At 45.4% G+C, this 23,395-nt stretch overlaps 1 protein-coding gene across 1 annotated transcript in view; it reads left to right on the forward strand.

Moving 5' to 3' along the window:
* Positions 1-23,395, forward strand: part of SHC4 (SHC adaptor protein 4) — a 281,807-nt gene that overhangs the window by 226,566 nt on the left and 31,846 nt on the right. Inside the window, exons 6-7 of the mRNA XM_069624788.1 lie at positions 4,979-5,030; positions 15,738-15,864. Coding sequence (XP_069480889.1) covers positions 4,979-5,030; positions 15,738-15,864 — 179 coding nt within the window. The remainder of the gene's footprint in view (positions 1-4,978; positions 5,031-15,737; positions 15,865-23,395) is intronic.

Here is a 23,395-nt window from a genome sequence, read left to right on the forward strand (position 1 = left end):
CTGCCACCTCAAAGGGGAGATGCGTTCACACCTTTCGGTCAGCTTCCAAGGTATCGGGAAACATTGTCTCATATGCAGTCTCTTTAAGCGGTGCGTGCAACACTTCGGGAAAGTCAATCCTACTGCAATTAAGCTACCAGCAACGTTCTCCATGTTAACAGGAGCCACGCGACCGCTCAGCAATAAGTCAAATCTGATATCAGGGAAAAGAAAGGTTTTCACTACGTGTGAGCATTTTATAGAAGAACATGTTACATTTCCTTGTTGAGAAAGACTTCCCACTTCTGCAAATAACTTCTACTCACTTAGATGTATGCGCGAGTGCAATTAAAGCTGGTTACAGTTACCAGCAAGGTATTTCTGTTGTTCAAGAGTCTGGAGCTTCTTTTCTGACTCCCTATTACAATGGCTGTGGGCTGCTTCTGCTTCACAGCTTGTTTTCTTCTCCTGCTACTGCTACAGGCACTCTTGGGATCCACACCTCTCTGCTGCACGCGTGTCTCTGACCCAGCCTCATCAAGGGAGATCCTTCCACTCTCCAGTTTCACTCACTTGCTTCTACATACGGGCCTTGGGAGAATGCATAACTCTAGCTTTATATTCACAGCAATGAGGCTCACCTGGAAAGACTGCCTGTTGCTTCCAGTCCCTTCCAATCCTGACACAGCCAAACAGGGTTTGTGAGCACAGGACCAACCCAGAACCTGCAAGTGAAATCTGCCTCTTCTCTGCTCCGGCGTCCCTTCTGTGGTCGCACTTCCTTGTGATCTGCAAGCTTTGTACTCTGCTTCTTCTGCTTCTGCTACTGCCGACCTTCCAGCTCTGGCCCCAGCTTCTTTCTGCTGCTCCTCCTTGCTGCAGCCTTTCATGCCCCTCAGGTAGGCTAATTGATATCAGGTGCAGGTGCCTAATTGCCTGACCTAGCCTAGAGCCATTTGGCCTGCCTGACTTGGACTTCTGTATGCCTCTTCAGCCCTCTTCTTCTTCACAGTCCCTGAGGGATTCTGGGAATTGTAGTTTATTCTGGGAAAATGTGTTTTCTCTAATTCTTTAAAGGTTTTAAGATGGACTTGTAAAGGAGCGGCAGGGGCACTCCTAGACCTGATTGCCAGCAAGAGGATACTTGGGCCCAACAAAATCCCTGCCGCAAGAACGGAAGACTCAATGGAATAAAGTTTACTGTCTTTATTATCAAACAAAGTCATATGGATCACTCTAGAACAGCATAGCTGTCCACAGGTTCTCGTCCTCCAAACATGTGTCACACCATTTTAACCATAAGTGACATCACAAAAACAAGTGATAGGGATTGGTCAGTTTAGAAAAACTATATGTGTAATACATAGGGGTTAGTAAAACCATTGAGTAGCCATATCTGGTGGCTCCTCCTAGGACCACCTCTAAATAAACAAATACAAAGTTGCAGATTAACTGGGAAATGATTGGCCACTGCAACATAGTGTACCTTAATGTGAAAGGTAATTAAGGATTGGACAGAACGTATCCCATGCCATGGGACCTTGGGCAGCGACCAGGCTGAGTGGAATTACTCAAGGCAATGGCAACAACCACGAAAGTGCTGTATGTTCCCATCATATTACCATCTCTGATCGCCTAAGCCTTGAGAGCGTACATCCAGCTTTGAACCTGTGGAGCAATTGTATCTTTCCACTTCTGGTTCGATGCGAACAGCTTTCCTCCATCGCCTCGAATGAGTAGGCACTGCCCCTAGTCTTCCAGGCCATGTATGTGTGGACCTCAAAATGGAGCACTGCTGCTTGTAATTATGAGGATTCTACGCTATATTCCTTGCAGATGTCTTTACGCCTTGGTAAACTGGAAACTTTCCGTCTCTGCTCGTCCTTGGCTAGTATGTGCACTGTGTCTGTGCTGGAAGCTCTGTCCGTCTGCCTTCAGCGGAACCAGGATGTCAGCTTCTCTATGTATTCGAAGTCCGTCTTGCCTTCCCCATTCACTTCAGTACGCCTATGTCTTCCATCTTTGTTCTTATGGCTGTCCATATTATTCGCAGTGAGGCATGTGCAAGTTGATTGTATGTATTCTTGGCGTCTTGCTGTTTCCACGTAGCTTAAGAATTATTGGTGTAAGTGTATCAGTCCTCTAACTACTGTGAGTCATAAGCATTTGTTTCGTGTCTATCTGCAATAAACTAAAAGTGCTATGTAGCTTCGTGCTTGGATGCCTATATGCTTCATGTTGAAATGCATCTATGTCATGATGTCCATAGTGATGTCATCAGCTTTCAAAGTTCTAGTCAGTCAACTTGTTTGATCGATGACAGCTCTATCTCCTTTATATTGTCAGTTGAATATGGTTGTAATGGCTGTCTGCGCGAGTAACGTTTCTCACATCTGCGATACATCAACGATGGTGATAAAGGGCTCAGGGGTGATGAACATCTCTCATTTCTCTCCCTTCATGCTGCAAGTCGAGTGGGGGTCACAAGGGCCATACATGGACCTCTCTCTTCAGATTATCTTCCCATGACATTAGTAAGAGAAGAATTATAAGATTTAGTCTTTTTAGAGACAAGGATTTGGAAAGGTCACCTTTTCACTGTTCCTGTTGGCATACCTTTGATAGTGTCGGGGACATGGGAACTTAAGGGTATATAAGATTGGTTCCGTGGGTTCAGTACGAAGTAGAGTCACTCCTTCAGATATGACCTTTTCACCCTTAGTAGGAGATTGGGGTGTCCCAAAATGGCAATACGCCAGTTCCTCCTCTACATCTGGGTCAACCGTATTCCTCTTCAAAGAAAAATACTGTCTCACCCTGCGCAATCATCCCACTTCACTTGGCCTGGTCCCCACCCAGGTGATCCTCCTGCAGTATACCACCCCCAGAATTAGGATCAGAAAGCGTCTGCCCTCTCCTGGCCACGTGGGATGAGACTCTAGGCAGGGTTTTAGTGGGAGATCCGCAGGATTCTCCACACCACCGTCACATTTTTTATTACACAACCCCCCCTCAAATACATTTTCATTGAAATTGTTCTAAAAATATTCTACAAATTCTCCCTCAACCAATTCTGCTGCGGCAAAACGTCCCTATCCTGTTTTATAAATAGAACTGACCTATATGTTGGAAGTTCAGCAGGAAAGCCTTACTTTTCCCAGCAATGCAGTGGTGTAGTGATCCTGTATTTGGGATGGCCAACTATATTCAAAATTGAGCCTCTCCTATAGGTTAATTAAAACATGGAGTTACCTCCACAATGAGCCTGGTGCAGCCCTTGACGGGCAACTTTGATTGGCTCTTTATTCTACCAGCAGGAAGGACAAAGGCTGATACAATGTGTTCCGGGCAGGCCTTTGAGCTCCCATGTTTACCAAATGAGACAGACATTTGGGAACTCCGTAAGGCAGTCCTCATGCGATCTGGCTTTCTTGAAGTACAGTAAAACTGGGAGTGTCGTCCATTTCACAGAGATCCTAACTGAACAATTTTAGGGGATGGACATTCCTGATATCTGGGTTAGGCATGTTGCCCTGACAATGGCAGGTTTTGGGAGGGGAAGGTGAGAGTACAGCAGCAAGAAGGATGCTAAGTGAGGGTGCCTTTTTCAAAATGAAAAAGCATGAGAGTGAACAGCCATTGAAGGGCAGCATTATCATGAGAGTAGCTAACAGCTTATTTGGAACTGGGGCACTAACAATGCAAGTCAGCTTGCAATCTAAGCATCCTGATTGATTGCGCCTGCTGCCAAGGGTGCTAATTAAGCAATATAACCGAAGCAGGGGGGCATCACCGGTCAGGTGGTGCCCCGCGGCATCAGTTACAAGCCAGAGCGAAGCAAGGGCTTTAACGTAAACTATGGGACATTATCTGACCGGTAATGCCCCCTGCAAAGGTTATATTGCTATTCGTACCCCGGCACGTTGTACCTGGAAACAAATTGTGTTTTTATCACAAGCTGAGAAATGGCATGTTTGCCGTTTCTCAGCTTGCGATAAAACTACAAAGAAAATGGATGGCCGCCATGGATCAGGGAGAAAGGAACTACTCGTAGTCCCTTCTCCCTTTCCATGTCGGCCATTTGGGAGTCAGTGATGCAAAAACACTACTGTTCCCTACGCCAACGAGGGACTATGCAGTGCAAGGTAAGTGGGAAGGGAAGGGCTTAAATATGTGGAAAAGGAGGGTGGGGTGGTGGAATGGGGAAACAGGGAGCACAGGGAGCTCACTTACCTGATTCCCAGCTAGGGTAGATGGTAGCCTCCCAGTCTGAGGAGGAGTCTTTACCGGTGTGGTAAATACCCTGTTCTGAGCCTCCTCATTGGCGGGGAGGCTGCCAAACCCCCCTCACTGGGTACTAATTATATATATATTTTTGTAACCATTCGATATCCACCTTTAGATGAACCTTTCGTTGGTTATATCTGGATTGTTGTAATTGTGCTTGTTATTTCTTGCAATCGTTAGGACCTCTTGCACTGATAGGTTTTTAGCTCAATCAATCGGCTGAGAGCGAGTGTCATGAAAACAATAAGGAGTTTTAGTCCCCCACAAGATGTAAATAGCTGGATGAGGAAGATCATAGCGAAGAAGGTGTCGGTATTTTCACTTTAGGCTCCTACTCTTCCACTGACTTCCTCACGCAGTGTTATATATGTACTCGCTGCTCCTGAATATTGTGGCTGAAGTTGAAGCTAGACTGTTTCATAAGCTCTCCATCAGAATCCTATGTGCCTGGAGGAGATTGCCACAAACACCCTTGCAAAGGGACATCTTCGTCTCTCATTGCCTTAAGGGATGTCTGTCACTGCTGTGACTTGTGTGAGGGGACCCTAGAGGTTAGTATCCACAGAAATGTTTGCAAAAAGAGGTTTCAGGGTAATACAATGGAATGAATGTTACATTCGGTATGAAACGAATGGCAAACTCGTACATTCATTGGTTCACAACATTCTGATGCTGTCCTTCATTCACTTACTTCGCATTTGCTCTCTTCTAGGACACAGCAGACTATGTGGCATATGTAGCCAAAGATCCAGTCAACCAAAGAGGTAGGCCAAAGAGAAGCCCTCATGTGTGTGAACATGTTTCTGCATGATCAGTTGGCGATGGATGCGGTCTCTGCACAATGCAGACTCTTCATGTGTGATTATAGATCTGCATGGTAACCAATCGTATTCCTTCCTGCATTTCCCTACTACACACTGGAGAGTATGCTCACAGTGCACCCTGTTTGGTCAATTACATACCATGTGTTACAAGTGCATACCAAGTCACTGTCCTTGTCAGTGTTCTATGTTGTTTACTATGGTGTACCTATACAGGGTGTTAATAAAAATATCAACAAAAAGAGATGTGTACGAAAATACATCATTTGTTGGGGAAGATAGAATATGGTCTACTCAAAGTTGTATTGCACCTCTTGAAACAGAGCTACGTTGTAATGCGTCAGCATAAACAAAATTCTGAATTCGAACCCCATGCCGACTCAGAAACAATGAGTTTTCACTTTATGTGTACCACATGGCCCCATGCAAGGTGGCACCAGAAAGCCATAGTTACACTACAAATTTCCAAAAGGGAAGTGTTGTAAGGTGTGAAAGTGAACTGAAGAGTTTGTAATTATGTGTGATGTGTGGCGTGAGTAGGAATATTTGGTGAAAAATGTATTTTGGAGTACAGTTTATTTTTGGCTATATTTTATTTGTTGTTTGACCCCCTCTGATCTGGGGTTAGTTACTCTGGGACAGCTTACTCCACGTTAGACCTCTGAGTATGTGCATGCATGAGCTGTGAACCAAGTGCAACGTACCCACATTATGAGGTTGCACCTCATTTCTTTGTGAGTACTACCTTGAGGCCTGCCTTACGGCCATACTTTCACCTGGAATAAACCAGAGGCAAGAAGGCATCATTTATGAATTGGTCCCTATGAATATGAACAAAAACAATGAAAACTAGGGCAGAAATACAATGAAAATAAAAAGAGCAAAGAAAGCATCCTGCGTGCGCGGCATACCACGCAGAAGCAGTGGTCCATGTGACCCCTGGAAAGGGAGAGGGTTTGAATCTTTGGGGGCTTGGCTCCAGAAACCCCCACACGTCCAGTGTGGGATGGTAACTCACAGGCCGGGTCAGTGGGGTGCACTAAAGATCAATACATCTAATGATAATTAGCAGGCAGTACACCTGATTCCCAAAGACTGAGTGTGGACAACTGCAGAGCTAAGCAGGCCTTAAACTAGATGTCAGTGAAGCTCACGGAGGGTGAGAGGCATTTGGCTGAATTGCCCAAACCAAGCAAAATGTGTTGGCATCCAAATAAAGCCGTCGATCTCAACTCAGTTCAAGGGGAAGCACTGCATATATGCCACTGCCCCTAATCTAAGAGCAGTGTGATGAAGATATGGGGGCTCCTTAAGGGTTTGCCTGTAAACCGCCGGTAATTCCTGTGGGTTACTGGCAGATCCACCTACCGTTACCAGCGCAAGTGCCGGCAACAGCGGTAAGTCTTCATTTTATGAATGAGTTTGCTGCAATCACTGGCAACGGTGGTACCGGTGCCGGTGAATGTGGCGGTTATTTGCTGCTAGAGGCCTGAGCTACCAGCAGGTCATGCCTGCCAGTGGATCAAAGGCCCTACCGGCAAACTCACAGTGTACCAGTCCGGTGAAAATGCCAGATCCAGTTTTACCAGCATTTGTTCCAGCATTTTTACCAGACCGGCAAACTTGTAATGAGCCCCATAGTCTGTTGTACAATTTATGTAAAACGTGTGTGGCAGGGGCAGGCGGACGCAAAAGACCTGCAACCAAAGCTAATTGCACAGGCTGGTGTCATCAGTAGTCATGCTGCAAGATTCACGTGTGTGATTTGTGCTTGTCTTTACGGTGTTGGCTTTTCCCCGGTAGGGTGTAAATGAATTCCAGGCCGGGATTATGCATTTGGCAGCCGTGCCTTTATTGTGCACATCCAGCAAACACCATCTGAGTGGGGTTTTAGGCTGTCCTGGACGCAGCTACTGCCTGGAATCATGGTCACTTCATTTCCTTTATCACCTACCTACACCACACGCGCGAAATCAAAACCTACATTTGTGTTTTTTGAACCTTTTTAATTACACCTAGGAAATTGCTATTCCAACACTTTAGGGATTTGAGATGTCTCTTATTCTTATAAAGAAGATGCTCTTGATGGCAATGTGGAGAGTCCTTAGAATTGCCTAGTGTTTCCAATGGAATATGTCTAAAATGTCGCCCTGAAAATTGTGACCCTTTCTTACCGTGCCTTTGCATGGTAATAAAATGCCGACCCCCACTACACCAACTAATTGGAATGGGAGTTGCGGGGGTGCCCCCAGCTCACCTTTGTCGGTGTAGTGGGGGTAAGGGGTTGTGAGGGACAACAAAGAAAAAAAGGTTTTAAATAAATAGAAAAAAGGACCCTGCGACGCCAGTTCAGACCCAGGTTAGTGAGCGAAAACTGACGCCGCAAGGTCGTAGGAGAGACGCCAGCACACTTCACGGTATGCTGCTGAACAAGTAAGTGGGTAGGGGGGAGGTGGTTGCAGGGGGTGCATGGCACAGTGATCTATGTGATCACTGCGCAACGCCCTAATGGGAGTCAGCAATTTAATTGTCAACATTATTGCTGACGCTGTGATCACATAGTTCTTTCCGATGACACCATTGACTAGTCCATGCTGCTTCAGTGGCTGAGATATTACACTGGGATCTGTGGTGGGTTGGAAGAAGGGAGTCGGAAACGTTGAGGGCATTCTGTACTCTCTTTAATGCAAATTATAGAGAAAAGGCCTGACTTTCCCTATTGCTAAAGGGAATGCCTTGCCTATCTAAATGAACAAAAGGCACTCATACGATGTCAGGAAGTCCAAGGTAAATATGTCCTCCGTCCAAACTATCTCTATCTGACCCTACCACTAAATGTAACTACAGTAAGTAGGCCAAGGGAAGGTCTGCTCTTCCGCTGGTGTTTTCTTCTTCTTGGATGGTGTTTTTATATACAGGTTTGTTTTTGACTCACATCATTCCTAGTGTAATCTCCTTTGATAGTCTCTCTTATCAACTCTTGTAATTCTTCATTATAGCTCTTGGATCTCGTGCATTCTGTGGCCCTAGCTTGCGAGTACTTTTCCTTCCAGAAGTTCATCACACTCTTGTGTTCACATATAGGTTCTTCCCAGTTTCTTTGCTCAGGCTTTCCTGAATTATGTTTGCCTTGATTCCCTTTTTGGCTTTCTTTGGCAAGGCTTCTCTCTCTGAGGCTGTTTGCTCTTTTATCTTGTTCACTTGGGGAGCTTGATCTCATCTTTCTCTTTCTGTGTTTCTGGGTTGTACTTTCTCCAGCCTTCAACTCTGCAGATATAGGTTGGCTGCCCTTCCTCCCAGGGTTTCAGTTCCCAGTCTCTGTTGACCCCCCACCTGGGTTGGTTTATTCTGTCTTTTGTATATGGGTCACATCCTTTATAAACTGCTTTCTTCAATGTTTGTTGTCTCATCCTCAGGACTAGGACGAGTTTCTCTCTTCAAGTGACAACGGTCTTCCAGGACCGGATTGTTTGTTATTTGCTTTCTCTGTTTTTTACAGTTCCAATCATCCAATTTAATATTTGCATTCTTGTCCTTAGGACTGGGGTGAGCTTCTTCACACAGATGATTCTGTGGTGTCCTCCCGCTATTCTTATTTCTGACGGTACCTCCCGTTGTGTGGGAAAGGTTAAAGGGCTCGGCTCTCACTCAGGTAATGCTTCTCGCTTCTCGGGTTCCCGTTTTTGGTTCCTCACCGGGTGCCTGCCTTCTCCAGATGCGGGTGATCCGAAGATGTTCTGGCTTCCTGTCTCGGTTGTCTCAGTGCTGTTCCGAATGCGTCCTGTCCACCACTCTGCAAGTGTGGTCACGCCACTACCAGGTATTTCCTCACTCTGTTCCTCTCATACCGTGTCCTTTGTAGTTGAATACACCGGGGCTCGAGCATCTCCCACTGTGTTTCTCTGGCTCTTCGAAAGTCGCAGGCTCAGAAACCTGCCTAGACTCCACCTTCACACAATGTGATGGTGTCAGGGGGCTACACCTGCAGAAAGTATAATCAATTGGAAGTACCTAGATCAATATTGGAAAACAACCATCAATGACAAGATCCCTCCAATCGACATTCTGCGTGAAAAGCCATTCATATTAAATGACACTGTAATAAACAGATGGAAAAAAACTTGCAGACAATTGATGGAGAATACAGAAATAACAGCTGAGATGCTAAACAATCGTCCTCTTAAAGCCAAGATCAAAATCCAACGCAATGACTGGATAAGTACATTAACAGAAAAATCTAACTATCTCATTGGAATACATTCCAATTTGGAAACAAGAGCGTTGAACGAAGTTCCCCGATACCTAACATTATTTCCGGACCGGCACATCAGAGATACCTTTTTTAAGATTGAGATTAAACATCCTTCCCACGCGAGAATATCTTATGATCACCAAGCAAATAACTGTAGATGAGGCCTTTTGCAGATTCTGTAAGCAACGAGACCAAAAAGAAACCCTCTTTCACCTAATCATGGAGTGTTCCGCAGTGAAGGAGAAACAACAAACATTTGCAAATATGTTGCCACAATAGCAGAGACAAATGCACTGCAATGAACGCTGGGCTTGCATTGTCCTAGGAAATGATAAAGTAATTACCTACAGAATAATTCAATTTTGGAACGCAATCATGAACTACGACAAAACATTGCAAGGAGAAATCAGATCTATATCCAGTACTGAAAACAGAAGTCTTTGGCGATATTAAACGACGATGACAAGAGAAACACTGCTAGGGGAGAAAGAATACAGGACACTAATTCATTTTTTGTATATCTGCTCCTTTCTATTTGTGTTACATTTGGTAAAATAGCACAATGTAAAGTTTGTGAACAAACTAAATAATTTTCATAAAAAATAATATATATATATAGCACTCTGCTTCTCTCCTTCTGTGCTGACTCATCCCAATCAAATACACGTCTCTTGTTAAAGAGACATCCTCCTTTCTTTTTCCACATATCTATCCCATATATGCGGCTATTGTAGTGGATTTAAGGAGTTCCTCACAGGAACGGGGGTCCTTGGCCCCAAAGGGGGAGTCTCCCCCTTGGGGAGAAGGGATGAATACCTGCGATTTGGCACAGATGTGAGAGATATCCTTGCCGTAAATACAAAAGCATCATGTGCTTACACTACAAAGCTGATCAGGCAAATCAAGCCTTACCTGCCACCTCTAACGTATCTTCAGGGGCCACTGCGTTGATGGACACCCGAATCGACTACTGTAACAGCTTACTGGTTGGTACCACTAAAGGTAATCTAAAATCCCTGCAGGTAGCTCAAAATGGAGCTGTGAGAGCAGTGTATGGGCTGGCCAGAACAGATCACGTATCCCAGGCAAGAAGATCCTTGCACTGGTTGCCAGTCCACCATCGGATTTCCCATAAAATCCTCTCCCTCACATATAAATGTCTCACAGGGAAAGTGCTTGACTACCTGCGGCAGCGGTTACATAAAGCACCGGTCACGCGTCTCCTTCATTTTAATGGACCCAACAAACGAATCCCGCCTCGATTCAAGTTGAAAAACTTTGGTGGTGCCTGTTTTGATGCTTGTGCACCAGGTCTTTGAAACTCTCTTCCGCCCAGCATAAGAGACATTGCATGTCTTAACAACTTCAGGAAGGCCATTAAGACCTACTTCTTTCATTCTAAGGCCTAGGGAGCTGATAACACAGTGACTTTCTACTGCCGAAACTTGGCAACGCCTTGGACGGGTTGTTTTCCCATCTGTATTGTTTGTTATTATATGTGTGGAATGAGGCCCATGGGCGTGCTGCGGGTAATAAAAATGGAATAACAATAATTCCAAATGGCCAAGAAGAGATTCAGAAATGGGTACGCCAAATGTTCTAAAACTAGTATACTTCCTGAATCTTTCGAACATTTTAAAGGGCACTTTGACACAGGTAGTCATACTGCAGCAGAAGCTGCCATTCCAGATGTGTCCCAGTGACACTCAGGTCTGCCAGTGAAAGGGAAGTAACCCTAGGCATTAGACTAACATCAGACATTGTCTGGGCCATACCTACTATTGGATGAAATAGAACTGCCCTGGAGATGATGATACCAAGACAGATTTCCTGGTTCTGGGGGATATTATTCACCTGGCCAGCAAGTCCGGGAACGGTGCCAGTACTGATGCCCAGGAGGAAAGGTTCTGGGCATCACGTTTGGCTGATGTAGCCATCTTCCCCAAATGATTGCAGTAGTTAAGGGAAACCAATCCGTTTGTCTGTGCTTAAATAAATCCGGCCACTCCTGCAAACCAACCACCTTGTGGAGCTTACCGCAGAGGCGTTGCTGGGGGGGGGGAGGGCCAAGGGGGCTATAGCCCCTGATCTTTTGGCTCTAGCCGCAGATAGAATCTCCGGAACTACTACCAAAAGGCTAGCTAGCCCTGAGTCCGACAGTCCAGACATCAGCGTAGCCCCGGGCCTTTTCCAGACATAGCAACACCCCTGATCTACCGTATCCCTAGTAATGGCACATCTGCAAATCAGCTCATCAATGTCCAGCTAAAGCAAAATCAGGTAGCCAAAGCATCAACATAGATAAGCCACACTGCATGGGATCTGCACTCGGTCAGTGCCAGGTGGACCACAGAATAAATTCTAAGTCTTCTTCACTGCTGTTCAGAAGGGCTTCTTGAATGCAGGCCTACGCTGCCTGCGAAAGCTGGCCTCTAACTCTACTCCAGTAGGCAACCTTAGACGAACCAACAAATGCACAGTCTGCAAGTGGCAAGTCAAAAGGCCTAGACAACAGGGAAGGTCTCTCAGAGACGAGGCGGTCTAGTTCTCGAAAGCTCTCAACCCATCAATGCGGATCCAGCCCGAAGACCTGTTCTTCTGGAAGCGAACCAGAACTATTCAGGCAGGCCTTTCAGTATTACAGCTTATAAACTCTACCCTGCTTCCTGTTGGCCACATACGGCATCATGAATTAGGATTCAAACCCAGACCCAATGGATCTTAAACCAAATTCCTTTGTGTAGATTTACCCACTTCTTCAGCAGCTTAAGCTGAATTTAAACCTGTCATACCTTCTACGTCATGCACATGTAACCTTGAACCCAATGAGGATTTGTAACAGAGAATACTGGAACCCAAATCCATCTCCAAAACGAGAGTGGCTCTGTGTAACCAGGGGTCGACTGGCCTATGAGGAACTCTGGAGATTTCCCGGGAGGCCTCTGCACCCTGGGCCTCTTTTGTGTGGTATTCCCACATGTTCCCACAGGAAAAGGGTTGGGCTGGCTGAGACTGTGTGATATGGGGCCACTTTGAACATCATTTCCAGAGCATCTTTTGGTTCTCAGCCCACTCCCTGTGTAATGCAGTAGCTTTTCCCCCGCACCAGATGGACTGTGACATGTATAATCAGCACATGGAAAGAAGAAATCGCCCGACAGTCGAGCCAGCATTCCAACATGGGCGACATGCAAGAGTCATGGAAGGAGAACCCCGCCTGCGAGCAGCGAGGACCATTGCCTTCCCCATAAACGCGGCCCGTGCTTCGGAGCTGAAAAGAAAGAAGCATTGACATGGGGCATTGACAGGGTGTGCCACAAAGGGGGCATTGTCAGTGACACACACATTCATGCCAGCAGATTAGGGCGAGCGTTCAATCACAAAAGTGCTCAGATGTTCTGTCTGGGTTAGAGGCCCGCGCCTTGCTCCCGGACACTGACTTCTCAAATGGAATGTTAAATGCCAGTTAAGTGATTAGACTGGGGCAGGGATGGGCGTGTTGTTAAATGCATTTTTTTTACCATGTGAAGAACAGGGTTACAGAGATGCTACTTGACAGACCCTTTGAAAGTCACCAGAGGAATTCGGCTTTTGAAAACATTCCTGTTTTAATTCCTTTCATCTGTTTCCCTTTCCAGTTCCTTTAGCGCCATGATGCTTACTTTGGTGAAAGTTGGCGCTAGATACATTCTGCTAACATAACACACGCTTAAAGGAGGTATGCAAGGTCCGGGTGCTTGGCTTTAGAACAGGCTAAGCCTATACTTTGTTATTCAGGGTTCTACAGGCTTGCTCTCACCCGCCAAAAGAGAAGCATCACGAACATGGGGGGAAAGCAAAATCCCACCTTAATGGCAACATTGAAAACAGCGACATGTGAGAACAGTGATTCGCCGACAGTGCCACTTTCTCCGGCGTTGTCGCGTGAGTTTGACAACGGGGGAGCAGGGGAAAGCCACTTGCCGGGACTGGATCTAAGCGAGGCGGGTGGGGACTCTGCTGGCATGCTGTTCAAGCGCCGGTGAAGTTGCATGCCGACGCTGAAAGGTGGCTGTGGGCAAATCAGAGGTATGAAGGCGTGCACGGACAATTGACGCAGGCCATTCCAGCTTGCAAGCTGGAATGCAGGACATCCAGTCTTCAAGATGGAAGCAGGCTAAAGTGGAAAGGGAAGGAGGCGTGACAAAGACTAGAACAAGTCACTGATACACTGCGTGCCATTTTGGAGGGACAGAGGAGCTGAACGGGGTCTAAAGAGGAGCAAGGGATTAGTCATCTAAACAATGGGAATGTTCTTGCTGAGATTAGGGGTGAGGATTGGCAAAAAAGGGTGTCCGGATTTTGGCAAAGTCCCGACATCATCATTTGGTGTGGCAAGATTCCGTGCAGCGGGTACCTACCTGCTCAGCGATCAAAGCATGCCAGTTACCTTTCTCCCAAAGTAGCAAGCATTAGAAAGGTTCTCCTCCTCCCGAGCATATTAGTTCATGGCACACTAGAGTCTGTAACAGAGAGGGTGGGTAGTTTGATACCGAGAAGCGGGAAGTTTTCAAATGAGCTTTTGACTGGCACAACTGTGTCACCAACGCTAGGATATGGCATTCAATGAACAGACAACACCTGCTGCTGTTACACCAGACAGCCCTGCAAATGGATCACTTTTGCACTGCCAGAATGTTAACCTAAAATACAAACCTTTATATTATATTGTACTAGCTAGATGAATAACAGTATGTAGGACACTTGTTGTGAGTATTAGCATTTTATATTGCACTGTACACAGCATGGGGCTGTCACTGCAATTAATGGTATAGCTGTGCATTATGGCACACTTTGTTGGGCACACTGCCAGAATGTTAACCTAACATACAAACTTGTGTTATTATATTTTAGCTAGGTTTATCAGACCACAGGCCGTGAGACCCTTTTTGTGATTGTTAACAGTGTATATTGCGCTGTAGACTGCATGGGGTGTCACTTCAATCAATGGTGTAAATGTGCATTGCGGTACACTTTGTTGAGCACACTGCCAGAATGTTAGCCTAACATCCAAACTGTGAATATTATATTTAAGCTAGGTTTGTCAGATCTCAGATTGTGAGAGCCTTTTTTGTGATTATTTACAATCGATATTGCGCTGCAGACTGTGTGGGAGTGCCACCACAATGAGTGGGTGTACACTGCACCTACATAACATTGGCGCGGATGCAGTGCATTGCAGCAGTATTGTGTGACTTTATTCTTTGAGGACTCATTAAGATAAGGAATGAAATCGGACAACCAATAAAAAAGGAGGGCTCATTGGAGGAGTGGCCATGCAGTTTGAGAAGACCTAGGGTAGTTTGTGCCAAAGAGATTCTGCAATCACAGGAAGCTGCTCGTTTTCCTGATATCTGAGGGGACTCTGTGCCAGAGGTTTGGGCAGGGCCCTGTCAGGTTCTTATGCCACCCAGCACAAGGAATATTATTGGCTCCTACTTCATTACACACTTTACGACAGGAGTTCCCTCACCCCATCACCATCTGGTCTTCACTGAATCACCCCCTTCCTCATGCTAACTTCTGTCTGAGTCAGCCATCTCTTACCCCAAGCCTCTCCGCATCTAATGTCGAATATAGTAAGTCATTTTTTGTAGGTAGGCCCTGTCTCAATTTGCTGATGTTACTGTTATGAAACACCACAAAACGCACTTTATCGACCTTAGAAAGCTGAAATGGTTTGTCTAGTGCAGTGCGGTACTGTGAGGGCTTCCCTAAAGATTCACATTTTTCTTGGAAACTAGGTTGCAAAAGGATAACACCTCACACCCTCCTCCCCACTCTCATAGGTTTCCCATGGCATGCCTGTGTCTTTTCTAGTTTTCAACGATCATTTGATATCCAGACAGGATCTCAAACACCCGGATTGCCTTATGCCTACGACATCGCTTCTTGCACATCAATACTCGCTCCTCTACCATCCTTCAACATATGCCTGCAGAGGTGGAAACACAGGCTAAACAGAGGTGCTTCTAACTTAATGAATCCAAGCGTGGGTTCTCGTTTCCTGCCACAAACATACCACTGACTTCCAAGCACTTTCTCACCTGCTGCCTCAGTAATTTGAAAAAAGGGTGTAAATGGAGTGCAAAGTTTATGTTGGGTTATTTTGTGCTTCATCTCGGCTCCTTTGATAGATTATGAAACTTCAGCTTTTGATTTACAAATGTTGCTAATTGGTCTTGTGATTGTTACCGCTGACTGATAGAACCTGCGCGCTGCTTAAATGTTATGAAGGCCAGTGGTCAGTTTTGCTTTGGAATGTGCTATGCTTCTGTTTCTTTCTGCTCTCAGAGATGTGTGACATCAGCCTTCTCGTAAATCATATGGTAACATGTCTGTGTTTTGCCTTACATTAGCATGCCACATATTGGAATGTCGCAATGGATTGGCACAAGACGTTATCAACACCATAGGGCAGGCCTTTGAGCTGCGCTTCAAGCAGTATTTAAAGAATCCGATCTCTTTGATGGGCTCCAGTGACAGGTAAGCTAAGCAGTCAGGACAAGTCAGACAGGTCATTTTTGGTGTACATTTTGCTTACCGTATTTCTTGGAACTTAGTGCATTTGGTTTTGCTTACACTATTCTTTTTAGCATAGTAACATTTAGTCTTCCTTAAGCTACTTCCTTAGCTTAGTAAATCAGCCCCAGGCGTGTAGGTCTTCTTTTACTTTAAAGAATGGGTTCCTTGTGATAGAAATATTAAGAATACAGGCAACACTTTCTCCATATTTGCGTATATGCGTTTGCAAACACTGAACATGAATGAACGCATTTTGCGTGAGTCCAAATGTGCCTCTGTGTATGTGGCTCCTTGGGGTGGAAACGGCTCATCCTTCCCTCTCAAATGGCTGATCTCTGGATTGCAATTGCCTGCAGCATTTTCCCATATTTCTGGTCTGCTCTGTTTCCTGGCAGGGGCAGGAGAAAGTGCAAGGTAGAGGTCTTTTAATAATAAAAGATTATATTGTCACGTTTTGATGTAGAGCATGGTTCGCAATGTATCCACCTCGTGAGAGAATTCAACCGGCATCTGCAGGTTGCACACACATACTGGTGCATGGGGGTAGCAATCTGAACTATGTGCATAGAACGCAAATGGTCATGGGCAGCATGAGCGTTTCTATTGGTTTTCATTGTTCAATCCCTGAAATAGGGATGCAAAGGTAAACATGTAATTACAAGCAATGTTACCTACAATGCAAACCAGCACTCGTGTGGGGAGGAGGGCTTGCCTCAGCACGCACCAGAAGTGGGTACGGCCCAGGAGAATGGGCTTCAAGGCACTTGCTCTGGCAGCCTGCCCCCGCACCCCCCTCCAATGTGAATGGGCGGGCCTGCGTTCGGTTTTTGCTGGTCACTGGATATGATGAACACTAGCAGGTTTGCAGAATCAGGGCCGGGGTGTCTCACTTCATCTGGGCGAAACATGGGATGCCACGACGACACCGGTGTAAAAGCAGCGACATCAAGCGTTTAAGCGACATCATTTATGGAAAACGGTGCCAGGAGGTAAGGGCAAAGCCCACCACCAGTACAAACCAACGGAAACACAGATATATCATCAGGGCACCTTCCATGTTTGCTGAATGGTGTAAAAGATGGACAAATAACCTATCAAAAGTTGACAACAAAGGGACAGACCTTATAATTACAAAACCAAAAGCAACAAGCACCACATCGACGCTTTATGTGAGAATGCAACCTCCTGCAATTAAGACAATGAATCAAGGCCCTCCTTTTCAAGGAGCCCCTTCTTCACAAGCACACCACCCAGCCCAGTATTCCACATGCCGACCATCCTTTTCATGCTGCCCCCTATCCTTCCCCCCACATCTCCTTTCAGCACTGTCAAGTGTTTCTCATTAACTGCTATTGATATTGATATTTTATTTATATCGCGCTCGTACACAAGTGTTTCAGAGCGCGACAAGGCAAGAGAGGGGAACAGGGGAGAACAAAACAGCGTTCTTACTAGGCCCAGTGACATTGAGAATATGCAAGTGCATGGGAGAGAGGGAGAAGTGGAAAGTGCGGGGCAAAGTAGAAACAGATAAATAATAATAAATAAATAAATAAGAAAGGCAACAAACAGTGGTAGTGCAGCCAGCAAGTGGCAAGTCCTGGGTTTAAGGCAGCAGACAGGGTAGTTCTGGTAAGAGCAGGAAGAAAAGGGGGGCGGCTGTATGGGTACAGATACAGACTCCAGTGCAAGGGGTTGCCCGGAGGCAGTGCGGGAGGGTGGCAGGGTGAGCAGGTACCTGGGCCCGGAGGCCGAGGGTGGCCAGGTGCACGGTGCCAAGAGAGAACAGATCAGCAGGGGAGAGGGGGAGCGAAGGCAGAAGCAAAGAGGAAGGTCTTGAGGTGCTTCCCGAACCGGAGATTGTTCTCCTCAAGTTTTAGAGTGGCAGGGAGGCTGTTCCAGAGGGAGGCCCCAGCCGAAGATAGAGATCTACCCCAAGCTCGTTTCTTTGAAAAACGACTGACCCTGAGGGAGTTAGAGGCAGAGGAGCGAAGAGCTCGAGAGGGGAGGTATTTGTGGAGGGATAGCTGAAGGTATTTTGGACTCAGGCCCCAGAAAGCCCTGTGGACAATGCAGGAGGTTTTGAATTTAATCCTTAAATCTACTGGGAGCCAATGGAGAGATTTCAGAGCTGGAGAGATACAATCCCAGGGCTTGAGGCCAAGGACAAGTCTTGCAGTCCTGTTCTGGATTAGTTGCAGAGGGCGAAGAGTAGAGGCAAATAGATTTAGAAAGAGGCTGTTACAATAGTCCAACCTACAGAGAACCAGAGCTTGGGATACCATGAGCTTCTGGGGGAAGGAGAGGAAAGGCAGAGTACCTCTGAGGAGGTGCAGTAGGAAGTTTGACTTTTTAGAGACATCAGAAATGTGGGCGGAGAAGGTAAGTGTGGAGTCAAAGATGACCGCGAGGTTCTTAGCCTCGCAGGTGGCGGTAGGAGGAGGGCAACGGAGGCCGGCCAGAGAGTGAGGGGAAAGGATGGTGAAGGTGTGCCGATGAGGATGATCTCTGTCTTGCTGGCATTCAGACAAAGATCATTGGCGGCACACCAATCTTGAGTGGCAGTGAGGCAATCAGAGACGAGAGAGGGAGAGGAGGTGGCCGAGGGCAGCCTGAAAATAAGTTGAGTGTTGTCAGCGTAACACTGAAAATTTGAGCAGAAAATGGCAATGCAGTGGGCGAGAGTTGCCAGATATTGGTTGAAAAGCCAGGGCGAGAGGTTAGACCCCTGGGGAACACCACAGGTAGAGAGGAAGATAGATGATAAGAAGGACCCAAGTTGGATCTGGGAGGGTCGATCAGAGAGGAAAGAGTTCAGCCAGGCCAGAGCCTGATCAGCAATAACCAGGTTATCACAGAGACGGTTGAGCAGGATGGTATGGTTGACTGTGTCGAAGACAGAAGAGAGATCGAGGAGGATGAGGACTGAGGGAATATTAGAGTCAAGGTTAGAGAGCAGATCTTCACGGATGTTCAGGAGAGCAGTTTCCATGCTTCTGGCAGCTCTGAAGCCAGACTGGTGGTCATGGAGACAGCCAACAGAATTGGAATGAAGGTTATGCTAATGCTAACGGTTCCCTAGTTTACAAGGTATGCCGGCATTAAATGCTATCTTATGGGCCCTTGTAAATACCGATTGTATGCTAAGTTTGTGCTCAATAAATACCCCAAATAAATTATAGAAAAGCTTATTTCACCAGTATTTTCAATATGGGCTCTCGTTTTTTAGCTTCTTGATTTGAATGCATGATTACATTCTAAATGGACTAATTCGGGCAGATGGTGACTTACTACTGCCTAATGTGGTTAATGTAGTATTATCTCCTGCATTCGTGGGCGAGCTTCACCGGCGACGGCCCACCTAACCGAGCCATGGCAGGGCTAAGTGAAGCGAGGGCCTCAGCCATGGCTACATGCGGTTACCAGAGAACACCATCAGCGAATGTGGCAATCAGCGCTATTACGACGCAGCACATGCTGGGCGCAACAGGGGTGGTTGAGGTGTGGACAGGGTAGATGTGCAGTGCCTGGGAACAAGCGGAGTAAGGAGGAAGTCAGTGAGGGTCAGGGCAATCCTGTCACCTACTGACTGACCCCTGGTCCTCGATGCATGCCTAATGGGATGAGTGCACAAGATGTACCCGGGGCTGGAAAAGGGGGGGCACGAGGGATGGTGATGCAGAAAATGCCCCAGGTGCTGATGTAATGGGACAGCAGGATACTATGGGTCTGGCTTAGGACTTAATCGAGTGACCCATGATCAGGCAGACAAGGGTTCACCAGTAACCCTAACCCTGTCAAGGCTAGACTCCAAAGTACAACACCTTTTTTATTTTCATTTCTTTATTTATTAAAGTGTTTTTGTTACAATTTAAACCTTATAAAACACTAAACAAAAAAGTATTCCTAAATAACATTAAAATGCATTCATACATATTTCACTAGTCAGTTATTTCATCGTGACTTTTCCATTCCATTTCACATCATTAAATACTATGTTAGAGAAACTTTATCTTATAGGATAGCTATAAAAACGTTATCAGTCATCTATAATTACTTGATCTTACACATTATCACTTGCCAAATATAAAACAAATTATAGTTTAAAACATGGTTTCTCCCAGAATAAATATAATACCAAATGTGATCACTTTCTAAAATGTTTACATTAAATGTACTGTGATATCCCTTTTTATTTATGTCTAACACTTTAACACAACCCGTAAGGAGGTGTCTAGTGGTTTCAATTTCATCTTTGCATAAATGACACCATCTATTTTCATGAGGTACTTTAGTCCAGGCACCAATCGTACTAAAATTCGGGAGATGTTCTAATCGAACATTATCATGAATCTTTTAATCCTCATGTTATTTTCCTTGAAAATGTATTTAAAGGGAGGATTTACTGGAAATCCTTCTCTAACATAATCACAGTGCATCCTTCTTTTTTTCAAACTTTTTTTTTGTGTCAGTACATCCTTCTTTGACTTAATATAGACACATTAGTATTTCTGTCCCAAACCTGAACCTTTTTCTTAATTTCCCTCATGGCCAGTCCTGAATGAATAAGATATGTAATTTGAAATCCTATTTTGTCAAAAGAAAAATTGGTATCTGCCAACCAGGGTTTAATTTCAATCTGGACCAAACTAGATTTAAACATCTCTACAAAATAGGAATACTTGGAATTATCATGACCCCTTTCATTTAAAATCTTCATAAAAAGTATACCTGTAACAATTTGTTTAATAGTCTGCGTGGCTATTGAGCCTAATTCACTAGGATTAGCCTTTTGGCCTGATTCACAGAAGTGTTATATAATGGCGCAATCCCATAGGAAAACGCTCTGTGAGTCAGGCCCTTAATATGGGTAGAATTTGCCATTCCCAAGGTAGAGCTCCATAATTTTCCCTCCAGTTTTGGAAGCCATGCCGTTTCCTAACGGGATATACCTCCAAACCATATATTGCATAAGGTATAATACTCGTTTTAACCATCAGTGGAGTATCCCCCTTTATGTGCTACAAACTTTTTTATGCCACCACATTTTCTGCAAATTTTGGTCATGACTCTAGCTGCGAAAATGAAACCTGCTAAGGTGTTCGTAATACACACTCTTAGATACAAATATTTGTTCACTACCTCTATTTTCTGCCCTAACTTTATTTAGTCTTTTTGAAGTTGAACCTCGAATTATTTGTATCTACATGTTTCTGTAATTTCATTAAACTCCTTTGTAGTTTTATCTGGGTATGATCCATAAGGACCGTATCATCTGCGTACATAAGACAACTCACGCAATGAGAACCCATGCGCGGCGGGCAATTATTGCATTCATTTGGTTCTTTTTTTAAATCAGCTACGTAAAGATTAAATAGTGTAGGAGATAGTGTACATCCTTGTTTAAGCCCAATATTTGTTTTGATTTCGGAGGTTAACATACCCTCCTGATTCATCTTCATCCTTGTATCAGCATAAAGTGATTTAGTACATTACCAATAAAGGACAGTACAGGACAGGTAAATAATCAGCAAAGGTCACATCAAGGAGGTAGCAGGAAGATTCTAGGCAGATGTGCAGACAGAGTAGGGCCTGAGCCGGCAAGGCCCATCCAAAATCTGTAATTGCTGACTCACGGTGTGGGCATTTACAGATGTTTATGACATGATAGGTTATTTATAATGCGCTTAATACCCAGATGTTTCTAAGTGCGGACCCAGGGATCGAACCTGTGTTGCTCCATGATGTTGCCCCTGAGCTATCCTCCTGAGACTTACAGACATTGCTACAAATCCTATGATTATGCCAATGTGGTAGGCCCAACTACCTTAGCTTCAGGCCCCACGTGGGCAGAACAAGGGCCAAGTCCAGGCCAGCTAACTACAGCACCTATAGGGATTCCATGAAGCAAAGTTAGGAGACAGGACTAGGGTCCAATGCCATGAAACCAGTATCAGTAAATTGAACAGAACTGCCACTTTAACAGAAATGATTGTGGTGAGAAGCGGCACACTTCTGCGCTGCTTCAATGTATCATCCATGTTGGTGGGCAACAGTGCACACTTGCGATGCTGCATCGCACCGTAATGCCTACATACAATGTGTAATCTCAAGGGGTGCCGCCAGCTCTGACAGCAGGACGTCCAGCGCCCCCTAACATGGGCAGTAGGGGGCAGAGTCATGACAGTACTGTAGTAAACACTAGTTGTGAAAAATGTCAAAGTTAGTGTGAGCATGTTTATTCTTCACTCAACCCTTAGTAATGTATCCTGTATGAACATATACCATGGTTTATAGGAAGCGTGGAGCGGCGATTATCTGAACAGCAGGCAGCAGCGGTGAGCAAAGGTGGATCTCTGTTTCTGGAGCATGTCTGATGGTCAGAGAAATGAAAAACAGATATAACGCCGATCCTAGCCCTTGGGACCAATCTATCAGGAAGACATTCTAATTGTTTATAATTGGTTATTTACAACGCGCTTAAAATCCAGAGGTTTCTAAGCGCGGACCCAGGGATCGAACCTGTGTTGCTTCAAGGCGAGCACGTTGCCCCGGAGCTATCCTCCCGAGACATGGAAGCTTTGGGAATTATTTTCAATGGCAAATGTAAAATAGTAAGCATTAGGTTTGTCCTGTGGGAGCTTCAAAGGGCAGTGTTACCCTCAGCATTGACAAAGCCAGGCCTAGTGGCTCGGCAAGTGCTCGTGTCCACATCCTCTGTGTCCAGTTTTAAATTAATCAGATTCCAAAATTGATTGGATTTGATGTTCCTGTTTTAATTTTAGAACTTGGAAGGGGTTCCATTCCTAAAATAATCCATGTGCACCTTTGCGTTTGCTGAAGCAATTGCACACCCGTCTCAGTCCGGCGGGCATGCCTTGCACCGACATTATTATTATTTTGTTGTGAACCACACTGCAAAATTAGCATCCCTCATAACAGGGACACGTGTCGAAAAACAAGATTGTCTCCGCTATTCGTGCCTTAATATGTTAGGCAGCAGGTCTTTTCTGGGATCATGTATGTAAGTATGTGTGTATCTATTGGGTTTTATAGAGGGCAACACAAACCGCTACTTGATATACAGACAGCAAGACAAACTGTCAGGTAGTTTGCTATTAGACAACTGGGATGCTTGAATCCCAATTATTGGTGGCCCACATCAAGAGTTATGAGAAAGAGCCCTTATTCTGGCACTGTTTTTGTATCCACTCTCAGCACAGTCACTCTACATACACTCATCTTCGCTTTACCATCAATTCTCTGTACACTGGTGATCACACACTGTGTACTCTCAACCACACTCCACACACCCTCAGCCATCCCTTGTCTGGGGAGGATAGCTCAGCGCAGTCAGCAACAACGTGCTCGCCTTTGAAGCAAGACGACAAGGAGCAACACAGGTTCGATCCCCGGGTCCGTGCTTAGAGACCTCTGGGTATTAAGCGTGTATTAAATAACCTATCATATCATATCATGCCCTGCATATCCC

This window comes from Ambystoma mexicanum, chromosome 11 (genome assembly GCF_040938575.1).
Source record: "Ambystoma mexicanum isolate Mex_15411 chromosome 11, UKY_AmexF1_1, whole genome shotgun sequence".
In the NCBI taxonomy this organism is placed as follows: domain Eukaryota; kingdom Metazoa; phylum Chordata; class Amphibia; order Caudata; family Ambystomatidae; genus Ambystoma; species Ambystoma mexicanum.